The 18,581-nt window shown below is 43.3% G+C and overlaps 1 protein-coding gene across 1 annotated transcript in view; it reads left to right on the top strand.

The window, feature by feature from the left end:
- Positions 1 to 1,281: 1,281 nt before the first annotated feature.
- TBXAS1 (thromboxane A synthase 1) overlaps positions 1,282 to 18,581 on the top strand; it is a 142,317-nt gene continuing 125,017 nt past the window's right edge. Inside the window, exon 1 of the mRNA XM_001496553.7 lies at positions 1,282 to 1,546. Coding sequence (XP_001496603.4) covers positions 1,458 to 1,546 — 89 coding nt within the window. The 5' untranslated portion in view covers positions 1,282 to 1,457. The remainder of the gene's footprint in view (positions 1,547 to 18,581) is intronic.

An 18,581-nucleotide genomic window follows, 5' to 3' on the forward strand; every position in this document is an offset into this window, starting at 1 on the left:
TCCAGCAGAACTGGCCTCTTTCCAGTTCCCACAACATGGGAAGTTCTTCCCCACCTTAGAGCTTTTACCTCTGTCCCCCTTTTTGCCTGGAAGGCTTTGCCCATGGCTCTTTACATGACAGATTCTTCCTCAACTGAAAATCTCAGCTTCAAGCTTTCCTCTTCAGACACATTTCCCCACAACACTCTTTTTTTTTTTTTGAGGAAGACTAGCTCTGAGCTAACATCTGCCGCCAATCCTCTTTTTGCTGAGGAAGATTGGCCCTGAGCTAACATCTGTGCCCATCTTCCTCTTCTTTATGTGTGGGATGCCTGCCTCAGCATGGCTTGATGAGCAGTGAGTAGGTCCGTGCCCGGGATTGGAACCCGTGAACCCCAGGCCGCCAAAGCAGAGTGTGCGAACTTAACCACTACGCCATAAGGCCAGCTCCACAACGACATTCTCTTAACGGGTCACCCGAGTTGTTCTCAATCACAGCTCCATGTTCATGACCTGCACAACACTGTTCTCAACTTGCAATTACTTATTTATTTGTCTACCTGTTTATTGTCTGTCTCTCCCCAGAGAGAATTTTCCAGAGTCCAGTGCTAACTCTACTTTCCAAACACTGTCTGTAAACTCAGCGCAGAATCTGGTGCCCATACACATTGAATGGATGGATGAATGTCATAGAGAGTGAACAATTTCCTCTTTCATACACTTTCCCCAACACCAAAGGTGTGGTATACTGACTAATAAGCAAAAAATGATTCAGTCTACTTTAGTCAGATAAGGTCAGAGCTAAAACAAAGGACTCACACATAAGCCTATGGATATGCTTTCAGACATTTAAGAAATTCTCTCACTCATGATGAGAGCACTGACCTAGGCAAGAGTTTGGTCTGTTCCAAAAGCCAGTCACCAAGGATCCCTCTGACTCCAGAAGAGTCATCAGACCCCAAGAATCAATGAATTTTGTAGGATGGATGTCCTCCATGAGCCAGTATTTTTCATCAGGCTAATGTCTGGTCCTATATTTTTATGGGATATTCAGAGTCTCCTGACCCGTATCTTCATTTAATTATGAAGAATTATTATTATTTTGGAGAGGAGTTTTTTTTAAGGACCACTTGTCAAAGTAGAAATCTATGGTTGCAACCATTTTGTTTCTCAGCAAACATGGGGCCAGGTCCACGGCTGCTTCCCAGGGAAGTTAACATAAATGTTTATTGACGGCATAGTCATCGAGAAAATAAAGTTGCTGATTCATTGCATAACACTGAAACCCTTTGTTTTCCCCTCCTCTTCCTTCCTCTTTATAAGGAGACACTCTGAGAAAGAGCACATTTTGGGGGACCCACTTGATGTGATGTTTTCTTGGTCTCCCATTCCTTCTTCCATCTGGTTCCTGTAACAGCAGGGCTCCCAGCCTCCCTCTTTCCTCTGGAGGACCACCCCTCTAGGGTCTCTGAGGAACAATGGAAGTCTTGAGCTTTCTCCAACTAGAAGTGAATGGCCTCATGGTGACGGTGGCCCTGTCAGTGGTCCTCTTGGCCCTCTTGAAATGGTAAGTGCAGCCAGCACGTTGCAATGACTGTGATGTTGTCAGAAATAGCAGCCCTGGAGCCTCGCTGGAGCCAGGTGGGGTATGTGGGAGTGTGTTTTTCTTCTTTTCTAATCTAGAGGGAGTTGAGTATTAACACAGCTTCAGAATTAAAAGCAAACAGCCAGGTTAATCTTTTGCTAAAATGCATGAGATTGAGGTGTCAGGAAAGGTTGGTGATTCAGTGACTGAGAACGCTACACATAATTAAGTTTGAAAGAGATGGAAAAAGAAACAAATTGGAAAGGTTTGAGTAGAAGTATTTTCTCGCACTCTGTCATATCTTCTCACCTCGTTTTCCTAAGACCCTCTCCCCTTGTTGGATTTACAGCGGATTCAGCCTCTTGGCTCACAGTACATTAAAAACAAAAAAGACATAGAAGCTGTCTGGCATCGTGGGCCACTTTGTGCAAAGTCGCTGGGATTTCTGTAGGTTTCTGGAAAAAGAGGTGCAACTAATTTCCCAATGTTTGATAGAAGGGAATAGATTCTGATGAACGTAGTACATGCAGAGCCCACAAAGTTTGAGACCCTGAAAGGATCTCAAATTGGAACTGAGAGTAGCTCCCTGTGACTTTGTTAATTTCACAGGGGGTCTTCCAAAGTCTGGCTCAGTTGAAGTTCCTGTGTCTGCAGATTGAAGTCTCCACAAGATGTGACATTTATGCATATTCACCCTGTCGGTTAAACTTCTTAGAGTTACTCAATCAAAAGCACCTGGATCTAGGCAGCCCTGGCTTTTGAGGGGAAAGTGGAAAAAATAATGGCGAACTTGAGTTTGAACAGAATTTCAATTTGTGTTTCCGGTGGTAATAAAGTCTCCTCTAGATTAATAACTGGGAAAGCACTTTGAAAAGCATCAAGCATTATGCAAATATGAGGTATTATTCTTTTGGAATTTGCATAGCTGAAAATGGAATTCGCGTTTGATGTTCTATGATGATGAAATTACTTCTCGGAAATTGGCTCTGAAACCCAGCTTCAGTCCCACTGCTGTTTTGCTTTTTAACTGGTTTAATTATCTTTTGAACTTTTCTCAGTGTAGCTTAGCTTGCCTTAAAACTAGCCACATGCAAAACTAGGAGCAAATGGTGCTCCCCCACTCCATTAATCCAGCCATCTCAATGAGCTCAGTGATACACACAGCAGTACCTGACACATAGTAGGTGCTTAGTAGGTGTCAACCACTGTAATTAACCATCATCTATGTAACCTAAATGCAGAGGAAAAGAAGTCTTTAGTGCTTTAGGTATATTTTAAATTTTTTATTAATATGCTTGTTAATATTAATTTCTCGTCTATAGCTATGCTCTGTGATTCTCAAAGCGTGTCTCACCTCAGTCGTCATGGTGGTCTCACAGCATCAATGTTTATATTACATACTTGACTACACTTTTGTTTCTGTCTTTATTATCTCTTTTTGTATTCTTAACTCCTAGCTCAGTGCCTGAGATATAGTATGGCCTTGATAAATGTTTGATGAATGAATGAGTGAACTGCAGACATTAATGTTGCTCTGGTCATGGAAAGGGGCATATGTCCTGACTGATAAGCTGCTATAACTGGGAGTTTATAATCAGCATTGATCAGAGAGTCACAGACAATAACCCTGCACCATTTAGCAAGCCAGCTGTGCATTTGTAACCTATTCCCGGGGCCATATTAATAACCTGGGCCAAAGACACAGAGATTAGATAAAGGCATGAACCAGAGGTGGTGAATAGGAAGTGAAGGCTGACTTCCATTTGTTATCACAAAAATATTTATTGATCTGTTAATGTGTGCCAGGCATGGAGTGAAGTCCTGGTACAAGGTCAGGAGACAGGAGGTCTGGATCAGACGCCCAAGGCAGGAGGAGACCTGGAGGTTCTAGGGTGAGCTGCATGTCTGGAAAAGATAACGCTGAAGGGGAGGAGGCAGCAGGAGGGCATGCCTGGGTCTATCCCTGGATCCAGCTCAAGGGAACCATCCTTGGGTCTCCACCCTCATCTTCTAGGCAAGACTCCAGACAGCCTCTGAGCAACAGACATTATCTTGAGTGAGGTGGGGCCTCCCTCCCACTTCATTCTCTAGAGAGACACATGTGGGAGAGAGAGAGGTGCTCAGGGAAAGCTGGAGGTGGAGAGACCCCCACAGGCATCTGGCTCCTGAGGAGAAATTGTGGAGGGTGGCGTCTCCTGAACATTCAAACTCTGTGGTCTTTCCTTTAAAAGTTACCCCTGCTGTTGGGCCTGGTAAGATTGCCTTGGAGAGCCTAAACTCTGAGGAGGTAAGATTAGGAGGACTGCTTCTTGCCTCCCCAACCAGCCTGTGTGTTCTTTCAAGGCAGAGGTGAGGGCTCATATCTCATTGCAATTCCAGAAACTTGTGTTCTCCTAGCATGTGGTTGACGGGGGTCAAGTTAAGAAGTACACGTTCATCAGCCCAGGACCTGGGACTTAGGCTTTGGCTCCTGTCTCTTTCAGTTGCCTTGTTGGCCCGCTTCTCCCTGACACTCTGAGCTGTATGTGGTTCTGTGAATGGTCACGTGATGGCGTGTATCCATATCTTTGTCTTTGCTAGGCGCCCTTCTTGGAATTCCCTTCCTCCTCCCCTTCCTTCAATGCTAAGTTCAGGGAGTCTCCTCAGGAAAACTTTTCCTGTTTTCCCAAGGCACTTACAAGCCCCCACTCAGGGCTGCTTTTCGTCTCTCATCCTCCCGTATCTCTCACAATGCCTGGCATGTAGTTGGTGCCTAATAAGGGTTGGCTGAAGGCTATTCCAGCCTCGACTCTCTGCTGGTATTTTTCTTGCTGGTTCTTCTCTTAGCCCTCACAGTTCAGTACAAATCTTAATTCCTTTGCCCTCGTGAATCACTCCCTTTCCTGAAAGCCCATTGTGTTTTCAGTTTGCACCAACTTGGTGTCCACTTTTCTAACTGTTGCAGGTGCACTGTTTTTGCATCCCCACTCACCTCGCAGAGCAGAAACCATGGCGTGTGCTTAATAAACACTTCTCAATTACCAAGTGGATGTGCGAATTTGGAAAGAAGACAAAAGAGTTAATTTCATTTAAAAAGAGACCGTTATAAAATAGGCTGAGTATATTTTGACAGTTTTCCCTAAACTGCATTTGACACAATTTTTCAACGACGATCACTTAAGTTGACAGTTACATGGCTGAGCAGCGTGAACTGGTGTCTGTGGGGATGGGAGCTGCTCCGCTGCGTATGGAGAATATATTAGCTAGAAGTTACTTGAAGCACAGGCGAAAGTGATTAACACACGTGATAAGACATTTTAAAAACTAATTTGTCTGTATAAAATTGTTTGAAATTCTGACTTCTGGAAAAGATTTGATGTACGAGATAAATTGCACTGGTTGAATATTGCTCGAGGCACCTTAAGCACTACTGTATTTAAACTTACAAGCATATCTAAGAATTGGTAGGTGGATTCCTGTTGGTAAGATAAAGATTTCTTTATTCTTTCTGAAAGAGCGTAAGGAAATAGCCAAATATTAAAAGTGCTTTTCTTTCAGTGGTGGGATTATTTTTATTCCTTCTTTTAGTCTTTTTTCATCTTCCATATTTCTTTAATAAGTATGAATTACAGAACGAAAAACGAGAAACTTTTCTAAAAAGAGTAGGAAATTACTCTTCTCTAGCGGTGAAGAGGAAAGCAGTTTTATACTTTGGGATGGGTGTTTTAGGGTTGTAATGTCACTATTTCTACCAGCAGAGAAGAATGTCCCGGGGACATTGGAGTAATGAGAGACAGTATCGGCTCATGGGGCAGTGAGAAAGGTAAGCTGTGGCTGTTCCATTAAGTAGCTAAACAGTCACAGCAGGTAAATATAGGGAGATGGTGGAGGCTGAGAAGAGCTGTCTTGGAAAGGTGGAAGGACTTTGAATGCCAAGCTGCATTTAAAGCTCAGGGAGCCCAAGACCCAGAGGTATGAATCAATTGGACATTAAAACAGGAATCAGGGTGAGTTAGTGTTCTGATCAAGTCTCGTTCTAAGATCAGGTTAAAGTAAAATGTGATTGGTGATTATTAAGACTTAAGACTATAATGAAAAAGTTCATCACTGTACTTGGAAGTTTCTTTCTCAGACAGCTTGCTTTATATGTGGAAGAACTGGATTCTAATTCTAGATCCACATTTAGTCCAAGGCTGTATTTAAAAGAAACCATTGCTGAGCCAGCAACAATGGCTCGGTGGTTAAAGTTCGGCGCCCAACACTTTGGTGGCTTGGGTTTGCTTCCCAGTTGTGGAACCATGCCACCTGTATCTCAGTTGCCATGCTATGGCAGTGGCTCACATAGAAGAACTAGAAGGACTTACAACTAGGATATACAACTACATACTGGGGCTTTGGGGTGGAAAAAAAAAGAAGAGGAAGATTGGAGCAGACGTTAGCTCAGAGCAAATCTTTCCCTGAAAATAAAATAAAATAAAATAAAATAAAATAAACCATTGCTCCTTGGGATGCAAGGATGGTTCAACATCTGCAAATCAATAAATGTGATACATGAAGAGAACGAAGGATAAAAATTGTATGAGCATCTCAATAGATGCAGAAAAAGCACTTGACAAAATCCAACTTCTTTTCATGATAAAAACTCTCAACAAATTAGGCGTAGAAGGAATGTACCTCAACATAATAAAGGCCATATATGGCAAGCCCACAGCTAACATCATACTCAACAGTGAAAAGCTGGAAATTTTTCCTCTAAGATCAGAAATAAGACAAGGATGCCCACTCTCACCATTCCTATTCAACACAATGCTGGGAGTTCTAGCCAGAGGAATTAGGCAAGAAAAAGAAATAAAAGGCACCCAAATCAGAAAAGAAGTAAAACTGTCTCTGTTTGCAGATCACATGATCTTATATATACAAAATCCTAAAGATGCTACCAAAAAGCTATTAAAACTAGTTAATGAATTCATTAAATTTGCACAATACAAATCAACATACAAAAATCAGTTGCATTTCTGTATACTAACAAGAAACTATCTGAAAAAAGAAATAAAGAAAATAATCCCATTTACAATAGCATCAAAAAGAATAGAATACTAAAAAAAGAAAGAAAAGAATAGAATACTTAGGAATAAGTTTAACTAAGGAGGTAAAAGATCTGTACATTGAAAATGATAAGACACTAATGAAAGAAACTGAAGATGAAACAAAATAAATGGAAAGATATTCCACGTTCACAGAAGAATTAATATTGTTAAAATATCCATACCAATCAAAATGATCTACAGATTCAACACAATTCCTATCAAAATTCCAATGGCATTTTCCAAAGACATAGAAAAAAATCCTAAAATTTGTATGGAACCACAGAAGACCCCAAATAGCGAAAGCAATCTTGAGGAAGGAGAACAAAGCTGGAGGCATCACATTTTCTGATTTCAAACTATCTTACAAAGCTACAGAGGTCAAAACAGTATGGTCCTGGCATAAAAACAGAAACATAGACCAATGGAACAGAATGAAGCATCCAGAAATAAACCCATGCATATACAGTCAATTAACTTTTGACAAAGTAGTCAAAAATACACAATGGGGAAAGGACAGTCTGTTCATAAATGATGTTGGGGAAACTGGATAATCACATGTAAAAGAATGAAATTGAACCCTTATACCATACACAAAAATAAACTTGAAATACACTAAAGATGTAAGTGTAAGACTTGAAACTGTAAAACTCTTAGATGAGAACATGGGGGAAGCTCTTGACAGTGGTCTTGGCAATGATGTTTCGGATATGGCACTCAAAGCACAGCAACAAAATCAAAAATAAATACGTGGAACAAGATCAAACAAAAGCTTCTGCACAGCAAAGGAAATTATCAACAAAGTGAAAGGCCACCGAGCGCCTTCTAGATCTGGACTCCATGACTGCTTCATCTGTTGATGCTACGGCGGGTCTGTGCTCAACCTAGCAGCTGCTGGTAAAAACAAACCTGATAAAGCTCAAGTGGTCCCCAAGTGACTGCTCCCTCTTTCACCTGGACACCCTCCTCATCCTCGGTGGCAGTTCCCATGGCACTGACAGAGTGTCCCGGAGGCCTGGAAATACAATCTAGAAGCAGCTTTTAGGGGCCTCATTGTAGCTTTGTGCACGATTCATGCTTCTCACCTTCCAGCCCCAGTCCCTCAGCCTTGCTGGGTTGCCAGCCAGTCAGAGGTGGCTTTGGAAAACAGAAGCGTCTTGAAATGCAGGCAAGAATTGACTTGGCAGACGAGGGGAAGGAGAAAATTTCAGGTGAGGAAGCAGCACAGGTGAGGGCAACATCAGGGTTTGTAACATGTGGTGGAACAAAACATTAAGAGGGTGAATAATGGACACATTTTGGAAACACATTTTAAAGGCCACGGATAATTTCCAGTGCCCCAGAGCATCGAGAGAAGGATGCATGCTATTTCCCTTTTTTATTTTTTGTCTTTTTGTCTAGGATATGATAGGTATTTTGCTTTAATAACTCAGCGATGAGCTTGGAGATAAAATTGAGCCTGCTTATGAAAACTAGGTCTGTGCTTCCTCGAGGACCATTTTCACAGAATATTATTTTTTGTTTTCTCTCTTTTAAATAGTTATATACAATATCCCTAGCCTTCTCCTCACTTTATTGATTTTCCAGAACGAGAGTACGAGGTGTGACTATAAAGTAACGTGACTGATTATTTTAGCATACACACCAGAACTTATACAGCCAAATGAATTTTATGACCTTCAAAGGCATTTTCCTGATAGGCTAAACCTTTACTGCAGAAATGCCTCTATCAGAAAGCTCATTCTTAACACTTTTCTTTGGGAATGGTCCTTAGTGTATAGATGTAGTCTTTTGACAGCCTTCAAGGCAACAAATTGTCATCTTTGTTGAGAATGGATTGATTTTTTTAAAACAGCCCAAATTTTGGCAAATAGGTGATTAGACTAAATAATATGATTTTCAATCCAAAACAAAATGTGAGTATAAAACAAGAAGGCTCATTGTTACTTACTCAGAGGTTTATGAACTAGTTCTGGAAGCCTGAGAAGTCTGTTGAAGGGCCACACTCATTAGGTATATGAGCTTTTCTTAGTTTAGTTTAGTTTAGTTTTTTTTAAAGAAAACAATAGCCATAGTCTTAATACTTATGATCATATCTTCTCTCATCTAGTAAGGAGTTCAGGCTTCTGGTAGCATCTACTCTTGGGCAGAAATGAAAGAAGAATCTCATTCATTCCATAAACAAAGCAAATCATCGGATTTATGTTAGTGCTTCACTGAGCTGCTTGAGTATACGCTTGGTAGCACTTTTCCTTCAAGGACAGTGGCTCTTCCAGAAATAAAGCTGTAGAATGAACCCTTCCCTCTACCCTTGAATGCCATAATAACCACTAACTTAATAGGCCGTCATTTGCCCTTGAGGATAAGTGTCCCATCTCTGGGAACCTCAGCAGTGTTACAGAGACTTGTTTTTGCTTGCAAAAATAACGTACCTCTGGACATGGGGACGAGACTTTGGGGAGAGAAGAGACAGGAGCAGGTGCTCATGCTGTTGTGCATTGGTGCTTCAATTACTATGAGCCACTTTGTTCCTGATTTACCAGAAATAAGTGATGTTGCACGACTTCCTGGGGGCTGAGTGGGGAGACCCTGGGAGCCCTGCTCCTGAGCTGTCCTCAGCCTCCTTGAAGACTCTGGCGCAGGGCCACGCTGCAGGGCCATCCTAAACCTCCCATTGTCCTTGCAAAGGTATGCTTCTTAGGTTTTGCCTCAGCAGACAGCAATTCCTGAAGACAGTCCCAGGAAGAGGATGGCCATTTTTTGCTCAAAAGTATCTGGAAAAATGGTGTCAGAGATGGCCCGAAAGCAAGACCAACCTCTACAAATAGGAGCTTCAAGGAAAACCCTGTTTCTCAAGCACTACAGATAGATCCATGCCCTGGGGAGAACCAGTGCCGTGCGCCCAAACCAGCAGCTGCCGCCACATTTGGAGCTGAAAGGCGCCCCCAGTCCTCCTGTGCGCTTCCCTCCTGCCTGCACACAATATGCCCCTTCTTGTCCACACTTTGCACATCACAGTCCCTGCTGCCTGCATACCCTCCCCTCTCTGTTTAACTAAATCCTACCCATCCTTCAAAATCTTGTCCAAATGTCACTCTTCTTGAAGGTATCCTTAACCAGACCAGTCCTCAACGAGCCCTGCCTCCTTGGAACTCCAGTAGTGTTTTCTGCCTCCATCGCCATCTTGGCTCTTACTGTATTATTTTATTGTCTGTGCACGTGTCTGATCTTTGTAGCCTGACTATAGGTACCTGGGGGCAGGGGCTGAATCTTAAGCCAATGAGTACCTCGTGCATAGTGGCTACTCTCTAAATGTTAACGATCATAGTCATCCCTCAGGTGACTGAGATAGCAGCACTGCTTCCAAATGGTTACTGTTACGTGTGTGGGTGCAAGCACAGGGGAGGGTAGGATCAATCTCCCTCCCTCTTGCACACTAGTGGCATGGTGTTCTCCACACCTGGCAGAATGCCTTGCACACGGCTCGTTGAAAGCGTGAATCAATGACTTCTTAGTTCACACTCTCATTGGATGCTGAAAGTCTTCTAGGCTGAGCGCTGGTTCAGCCTTGCTGCTGTGCAGTAGACAGCATCCCCACAAATTCAGAGAGGTGGAGCAACAGTCACATTAGAAACTGAAGAGCAAGGCTCTGATGCAGAAGGAGGGTATGGGATAGAATGCAGGACCAGTCATTTAGAAGACGTAATAAGTGGGAAGCACAGAGCACGGGGGGTCTGAGCTGGGTATACTGACAATAGTATGGGGAGCTAGGAGGCATCCACCCCCGGCAGAGAGGCATCAAAGGACAACCCTTCCTCCTTCACTCTTCCATTGATCCCTAATCCCCATAGTTTCATGCAATGCTATCTAAACTCTCCAACAACATCCACTGTTTATATTATTCCCCCACAGGTCCCATGTTCTATTGTCCAAACAACAATGCATATTTAAGTAATGATTGATTTATTTTCCCATTTTAATTATTCAGAGACAAGCTGATGGAAGCTCTGCCAATGAGGAGAGCAGATCAATGAGATAACCAGCACTAGTGTACCAAGTTATAATTCCACTCCAAAGCAAAGAAACTTGACATTTCAGTTAACCTGCACAATCTTATTGTCAATAAATGTGCAATTTACATCAGGCTTTTTGAAATGTTGAAAATATCTCATGTACCCCCTCCCTACCTTTGCAAATCAATAGGCATCTGGGGCCCGCAGGCTGTAAGCATTGTAAAGCACAGCCAGTTATACATTGAAGGGTTTGAACTCTATCTGTACACAGAGAGTGACCAAAATTGGTACCATCATCTCACGATATAAGAGATGGTAGAGGGAGGTGATTGGGAAGTTCTCAGGAGACATGTGGCATTGTGGAAATCAGCTAGGCCTCTACAGTTTAGAGCAGATAGACTTTTGCATCTTGGGCAAGTCACTCCATCCTTGCTGGTTTCCTTAGATAAGAGAGGGATGGCAGTCCCTGCCTCTCAGCATATGGCACTTTCCCACCCAGGCCAGCTTGTCCTCACCCCTGACAGTCAACCAACCCACAGTCTTGCCTATCTTGTTTCCTAAGTGTTCCCTGAATACCCCTTCCTCTCTATCTGCTCTTCTACGGCTGTAGTTCAGGATTTCAATAGCATCCCTAGGCTGGAAATAGCCTCCCAACTGGTTTCCCCGCCTGCTGTCTTGTGTCCCTCAAATTTGTCCTCCAACTCTGCAGTCAGAATAACACACCAGAAGCTTGCCACTCCATTGCACAAAACCCTTCCATGGCCCTCCCCTCCTAGGGAATTAAGTCTCCCTGGCCTGGCATGTGAGGCCCTCTGGGCTGGTCCCATCCACCTCTGCATGGTCAACTTCCATCACTTCTCACCTGGCACTTTGCTCTCTGGTGCTCACAGTTCATTCATACACCATGCTGTTTACCACCAATTTCCTTCCCTTTACTGGGACGCCCTTTACCCCTTCATTCAGGTAACAGCTTCTGCATCCCCTGTGCTCTTGGCCCCACGGCACCTGGTACCTTCTCTCTCTCTGACCACTTACCTGGCTCCCACATTAGAAGGTAAGCAGGGTTGGGTCTACTTGGCTTTTGCCTTAAGTGCCCAGCATTGTGCCTGAGGCACTTAATACATTTCTATTGGGTAATATGCACGCGCGTATTTGTCAAACAAAATTGAATGAAAAGAGATAGTATGTAGGATTTTGTGTGGAATATGCTTGGCATATGTAGACACAAATACGTGTTGGTTGTTCTTTGCTACTATGAATATCATCACAGAATTTCCATTCATTTCTGGCTCCATACACCGCAACCAGCTACCACCCCCACTTGTTATATAACCGAATTTCATTGAATTGAACTATGGATCTTAATAAAAGATTTTGTCTTTATAATTCAGGCTAGACAGGGCTGTGGGTTAAAGTTCATCTCTGCACAACTTAGGAAGGAAGGATTGCTAAACAAAATCATGGTGCAAAGGTGACTGTTGAACCCCGTTAGGAAAAGAACCACACTCGAGCCCTTTGGCTGCATGTTAATTGGTCAACACTGCCTTTAAAAAGACGCTAAAAACACGTCAATCTTGGCTGCCTATGCCAACTTTGTAAGATGGTCCAGAGTTTGGGCTTTGGAACAGAATTGCCTGGGTTCAGATCCTGGCTAGCTTTGTGACCTTATGCATGTTTGTAAGGTCTCTGTGTCTCAGTTGCCCCATTTGTAAACCAGGGATAATAATAGTACTTGCCTCATAGCGCGGCGGGAGGATTAAATGACTTAAAACGTGGGGCAGACTTGGAGCAGTGCTGGGCGCAGTCAGTGTTCAATGAGCGTTAGCTATTATTACTCCGTAACTGCAGGCTGTACTCAACATAATTGCATAGATGCTAGGTAGGTAGATCACGGTTTTGTTTCTATTTTATTTATCTATTTTTTAACACCATTTGGAATTCTTATATGATCTTCAGAAATGCATTGAAGTAAAAAGGGAAGAGAGCCTTACTTGAACAAGTAGCCTCATTTTGAATGACCTTGGGCTTATACCAAAAGTAAGTACTTTTGGCTTTGAACAAATAAGATGAGGTTTAAAAAATATCTATTGGATTTAGCAGCTAAAAAGTCTTAGGTGATGATGGAGATGGTCACTGATGGTGTGGTGGGGACAGAAGCCAGAATGCAGCAGGTTTAGGAGAGATGGGAAGAAAGGCAGTCGAGAAGAGTGGATTTTTCTCAGGAAGAAGGTCTGAGCTGTCAGCTGCCTCTCTGAGCTTCAGTTTCCAATGGTGAAGTGCAGACAGTCATGCTTTTCCAGTCTCCTTCAAAGGGAGTATGAGCACTTGTGAATGGTAAATCTTACATCAACATATATTATTATCAGTGTGTTGACGACGATTGTTTATGTCTTAGTTGTAGGTGTTTAAAAACAAAAGAAAATCTAATTCTTGAAAAGTGCTCAATAAACCAAGCTTTAAACTCAATTTACTTTCCAGACATCTTTCAGATTTTCCTGTGACAAAATTTACATTTATCCCCTAACTTGAACAGTAACAGCACAATTCTGTGTTTCATTTGGTCTTTGTTTCGTTGGTTGACACTTGCCTTGCTCTTTGGTTTGAGAATCTGACATGTAAATGATGCATATCAATCACGTCAGTAAATACATCCTGGCGAGCCTCACTCAACTCTCTCTGGTAGACTAGACCTCTTGTTTCCCGCACTCTTGTCCAAGCCCTTACCTTCGTTATCCCTTAACCATGACATTGTAAATGCTTCTTTGCAGATTCAATTGTCTCCATCTTAAAACACTGTAAGTCAGTCAACCAACCAACCAACTAACCAACCACCTCTTCTTTGACTGTATGTTCCACCCCAGCTACCACTCCACCTATCCTTCTCTTGCCAGCCAAGTTACCTGAGAGAGGACCCCATACTTGTTCACTTTCTCACCTCCCATTTACCTTTCAGCCCTGCAATGGGGCCTCTGCTCCATCGTCCACTGAAATAACGCTCTCCAAGGCCCTAAGAAGTCCCTAATTCCTAAATGGAATGAACATCCCAGCCCTTCTCAATAGTGCTTTAGTGCTTTGCAATATTTGACTCTGGTATATTTTGTCTCTGTTACTGTTGGGTATATGCTAGAGCCCTTAGTTGTGGAGGGGTAGGAAAAAGGTGAGCACCTTGATTACAATCCAACAGCTTCATTTTACAGACGGAAGTGAAGGTCCAGAGAAGTTCAGTGAATTGACCTGTGTTAGTCAACTACTGCTGCAACAATGCTGTGTAACAAACAACACCAAACTCACTGGCAGACAACAACATTGATTTCTCTCATAGTCCGTGGGTCAGCTGGGGTAGCTCTCTTGCAGGCTGCGGGTAGGTTCAGATCTGCTCCACATGTGTTTGTCATGGGGCCCAGGCTGAAGAGGATACTTTGGGAAAGCTCTACTCCTGAAAAATCACAGGAATGCAAAGCAGAAAGTGGCCGTGAGTGACAAGACAAAATAAAACAAGAAACAAAAACAAAGAAAAAACAAACAAAAATTTAAAGCTAATAGATATTTGGATTTTTATTGTAAATGAAAACAATGATCTCTGAAAAAAAAGAACAGATGCTGATGCAGAATTTGTCCGCTAAGACACTGACATGGCGGGTCATGGTGGGTCTTGGCTATGGAATGGTGGACTAGCACCAGGATTGCTAAAGCAGAATCACGAGCTCAGTATAGGGGCTCAGCTTGGACCTGGCCTGAGTCTGGGGATGTACCCAGGAATTTCTAGCTGAATAAGCAATGGAGGTCAAGGGCTGAGCGATGATGGAGCTAGAACATACTCTGAGAAGAGTAAATATTGATTCGGGGGATGAGGTGGGGAAGGAAGCAGCTGCCACAAAAAGGATCCAACTCCAGTCTGGAAAAGCAGGATTGAGGCGAGGCATTTCTGAAGTCCAGAAGACCAGAAGAAGCCTGAATGCAGAAAGCACAGTGTGGTCACCATTCCCTGAAATACAACAACCAGGGGACACCCTTGTAAATTGTGAGCTGTATGGTTTAGGACAAATTTCATTGTTCTACACTGGGCAGTAAATTTATGGATGCTGTTATGCCAACAAATGGCCATGGCTGAAAACATAAATAGCTCCAGAATTGTTTTAAATATTCTCATGGGTGCTAGAGCCCTAGTGGGTTATTAAAGAAGAAATAAGTTTTAGGATCTCTTGCCTTTCCAGAACCTACCCCTTGGTGCTGGCTAGTGGATGAAAGAAGAAAGGGTGTGTCCCAGTAACACCAGGCCTGTTACACATGATGAATTTAACTTGCTCTTTCCAAGATAAAAGAGGTTTTGATCTCACTTCCATATACTAGTACACAGGCCCCTCCAGGAAGTCACTGGCGAGTCTGAACAGGGAGGTGCTCTTGCGATCCAAAATCAACCACAAAATGTCACTTCCTTTTTTCCTATGAAAAGGGAGTGCTGACTAAAACAAGTAAAATATAGATTAGTAAGTATAGTAATAATAAATAATAAAAAAAAAAACCCACCAAAACCCAAAAACCCATTCGACAAAATTAAAAAAGCACAACATTCAGAGTGAGCCAGGAAAAAAAATGTTTTTGAATTAGTGTTTTCTTTCATTAGGGTCAGTTTCTTTCCATCTTGCCTTCTCTGTCCCCAGGGTGGTCAGGAAGATACCTCCCATTAATATACTCACATGGATTATTTTCTTGAGGTCTTTTCCAGGGCTGCTGACAGCTCTGATGGTCTTTGTAGCGGGTTGAGTTGTGTCTCCCCAAAATTCACGTCCACTAGGCACCTCAGAATGTGGTCTTACTCAGAAACAGGGTCTTTGCAGACGTAACCAAGTTAAGATGAGTTTATACTGGATTATAGTGGGCCCTAATCCATGACTGATGTCCTTATAAGAAGAAGGAAACTTGGACACAGAGGCACCCAGAGTGAAGATGACATGAAGACATAGACACACAGGAAGAATGCCACGTGATGATGGAGGCAGAGACTGCACTGATGGGACTGCAAGCCAGGAAGTCCAAGGATGGCCAGCATCCATGAGAAGCTGGAAGAGCAAGGAGGGATCCTACCCTAGAGCTCAGAGAGAGCACAGCCTTGCCAACACCTTGACTCTAGACTTCTGGCCTGCAGAACTGTGAGAGAATAAATTTCTATTGCTGTAAGGCCCCAGCTCGTGGTACTTCGTTATGGTGGCACTAGGAGAGGAGTGCAGTCTCCTTCCTCTCACTGGCCTTGCTGAGACAGGACAGATCCGTCAGAGGCCTGGCTAGAGGCTCAGGCCCTTCCCTCAGACAGACCAGGTCTGAGCTGTGGCCTGGCCACTGACCAGTGGTCTAGTCCCTGGGGCCTGTCTATAAGTCTCAGTGTCCCCATCATTTAATGGACATAACAAGGATGCCGGTGGAGATTAAAGGCCACACTGTTTATAAAGTCTTTGGTACGATCCCGACCCATGGCAAATGCTTGGAAAATGTTAGCTATTGTTAACCATATGATTTTCTGAAGGCTTCAAATCCACTTTTATTTACCCTAGTCTGGAGTTTCCTTGATTTTAGTTTTCCAGTGAAAGCCAAGTAGACCCTATCTATCTATTCTCTCACTGAAGTATGGTGGCGTCTGGCACAGTGCCTGGCACAGAGTAGGCACCAAATACATCTTCATGGGATGACGAATGGAACAACTACATCTTGTTTCAGTACCACATCATAGAAGGTAACAGCTTATAGACCTTACAAGGCTTAGTTACCAACTTGAAAAACCCAAGGTGAAACTTTGGAAGAGCATACACTTAAATTAAATTTGTCCACACTGGGGCATAGGTGATGTGGTGGCCACCTCCAAGATGGTCCCTAGTGATCCCTGTCCCCTGATATTCACACCCTTGCATAGTCCCTTCTCCCACTGTACCAGTAGAATGCTGTATGTCACTTCCAAGGTTGTGTTATAAAAGACTGAGGCTTCCATCTTGGGCTTGTGCTTTCTCTCTCTCTCTCTCTTACTCAGATTGCTTGTTTAGGGGGAGGCCAGTTGCTCTGCTGAGCAGTGCTAGGGAGAGGCCACATTGTGAAGACAGTCAAGGGCTACTAAAGTGGGCATGGAAGCAGACCCTCCAGGCTCCGGCAGGCCTTAGATCACTGAAGCCCCAGCTGACAGCTTGACGGGAATCTCATGCTAGACCCTGAGCCAAAACCACCTAGCTAATCCACCCCCAGATTCCTGACCCTTGGAAATGGTGTGAGATAATAAACGTTTGTTGTTTTAAGCCACTTAGGTTTTGGAATAATTTGTTACACAGCAGTAGATAACTAATACAGGTGACGAGATAGGAATGGCTAGGATGAGCCAGGACTAGGAAAAGGGATAATATTTATACAAGGGATTATAAAGTGTGGGAGGCAGGCAAGACGCAAAACCCAGATGGGTCGGCCATGGGAAAGGTCAGGCAGGTTCTGCGGGTCTGTGTGTCTGGTCCAGGTTCTGGTCACCCAGAGGGGCGAGACCCAGAAGCAACCACGCTGATGAGCACAGGGCACTGAGACTTTTCGTGATCTTAGACTGGAGCTAATGCCTTCTGACCTTGTTTTATACAATTTCCAGTTGGACCCCTAGTTGATCACTATAGTAAAGAGGTAATCAAAGGCCAATGAGTGAACTTGCCAAGAACTAGGTCAACACAAAGATTTGAGAATTACAGTAACAAACAAGATGCAGTGGGATTATAAATATTTTTGAAACAGTCACAATATTCTTTTGTCATTTTGATTGTCCAAGCTCTTTAAGTCATCTGCCAAGCTGGGAGACAGAATTGGGTCTCCCAGGCCTGTTCCAGGCTTTTGGGTCAGTCATGGTGCAATAGAAAGATGGAAATATTGGCTGGGTTTATGAAGACATAACCTCACATCCAACTGGCAAATATTTTTTGAACACCTACGAGGCTAGATGCAAGAGAACTTAGAATCATTCTCTGCACCTACTACAAGTACCCAATGCCCCCGTGCTACTCAGAGATGATGAAACTCTACCGGCCAAAGAAACAGTCCTTCTACGCTGCACAGGCAGGGTCTTCACTTCAAATTTACCTGTCTTTGTTTCAAGTCTGGGGCCCTGCAGACTCAGTGGCTAATCTGATCAGTTGATTTTGTCCCAGGGGATAATAGAGTCCTGTGAATGGCATCTCCCTTTTCACGGAGACCTCAGAGCCCTTAACCCACAGAAGTGAGCAAAGCACGGCTTTCTGCGCCCCTTGTCTTGTAGACAGTTGGGTTGTAGGCCATGTGCATCTCTGGAAATGTAAAATGAGAGACCGTAGAAGTTGCTAGCTAAGAGCACAGACTCTAGAGCCAAAGAGCCAGGGTTCGAATGTTAGCTCTGCTACTTACCAGCTGTGTGACCTTGGATGAGTTACTTAATCTCCTGAGCCTTAGTTTTCCCATCTGCAAAATGAAGACGATCATAATAGCACCTTCCACCCAGAGTAGGGAGAGGAATAAATGAGTTAATATGTGGGAAACACTTAGAATAGCTTCTGCCCCTTGGGAAATCTTCTGTAACTGCTCATTATTATTATGGAAGACACAGAGGCAGGAGTAACCCCCTCTGCCCTCTCTGGGCCCTAACTTAATTGTCTGTTGGGGTTCACTCTAGGCAGATGTCTCTCTTTCACAACAAGGCCTAAAGGGTTTTTTAAGGACTTCATAAAAACAAAAGGATTAACTACAGATGACTAAGCCCACATGATGGAAACAGAACCAGGTACAGTAAATAATGAACTTAGACAGGATTATATTCCTACAAACAATACACTGAGCTCTCCTACTCTTTGTTTGTAATCCCTCTGCCATTAGGGAGCCAGTGGCCAAGGAAAATGTCTCCGTGTGCCCAGGATAGTCTGGGTGGCTTCTTGGAGGAGTTGCCTCCAAGACTTG

This window comes from Equus caballus, chromosome 4 (genome assembly GCF_041296265.1).
Source record: "Equus caballus isolate H_3958 breed thoroughbred chromosome 4, TB-T2T, whole genome shotgun sequence".
In the NCBI taxonomy this organism is placed as follows: Eukaryota; Metazoa; Chordata; class Mammalia; order Perissodactyla; family Equidae; genus Equus; species Equus caballus.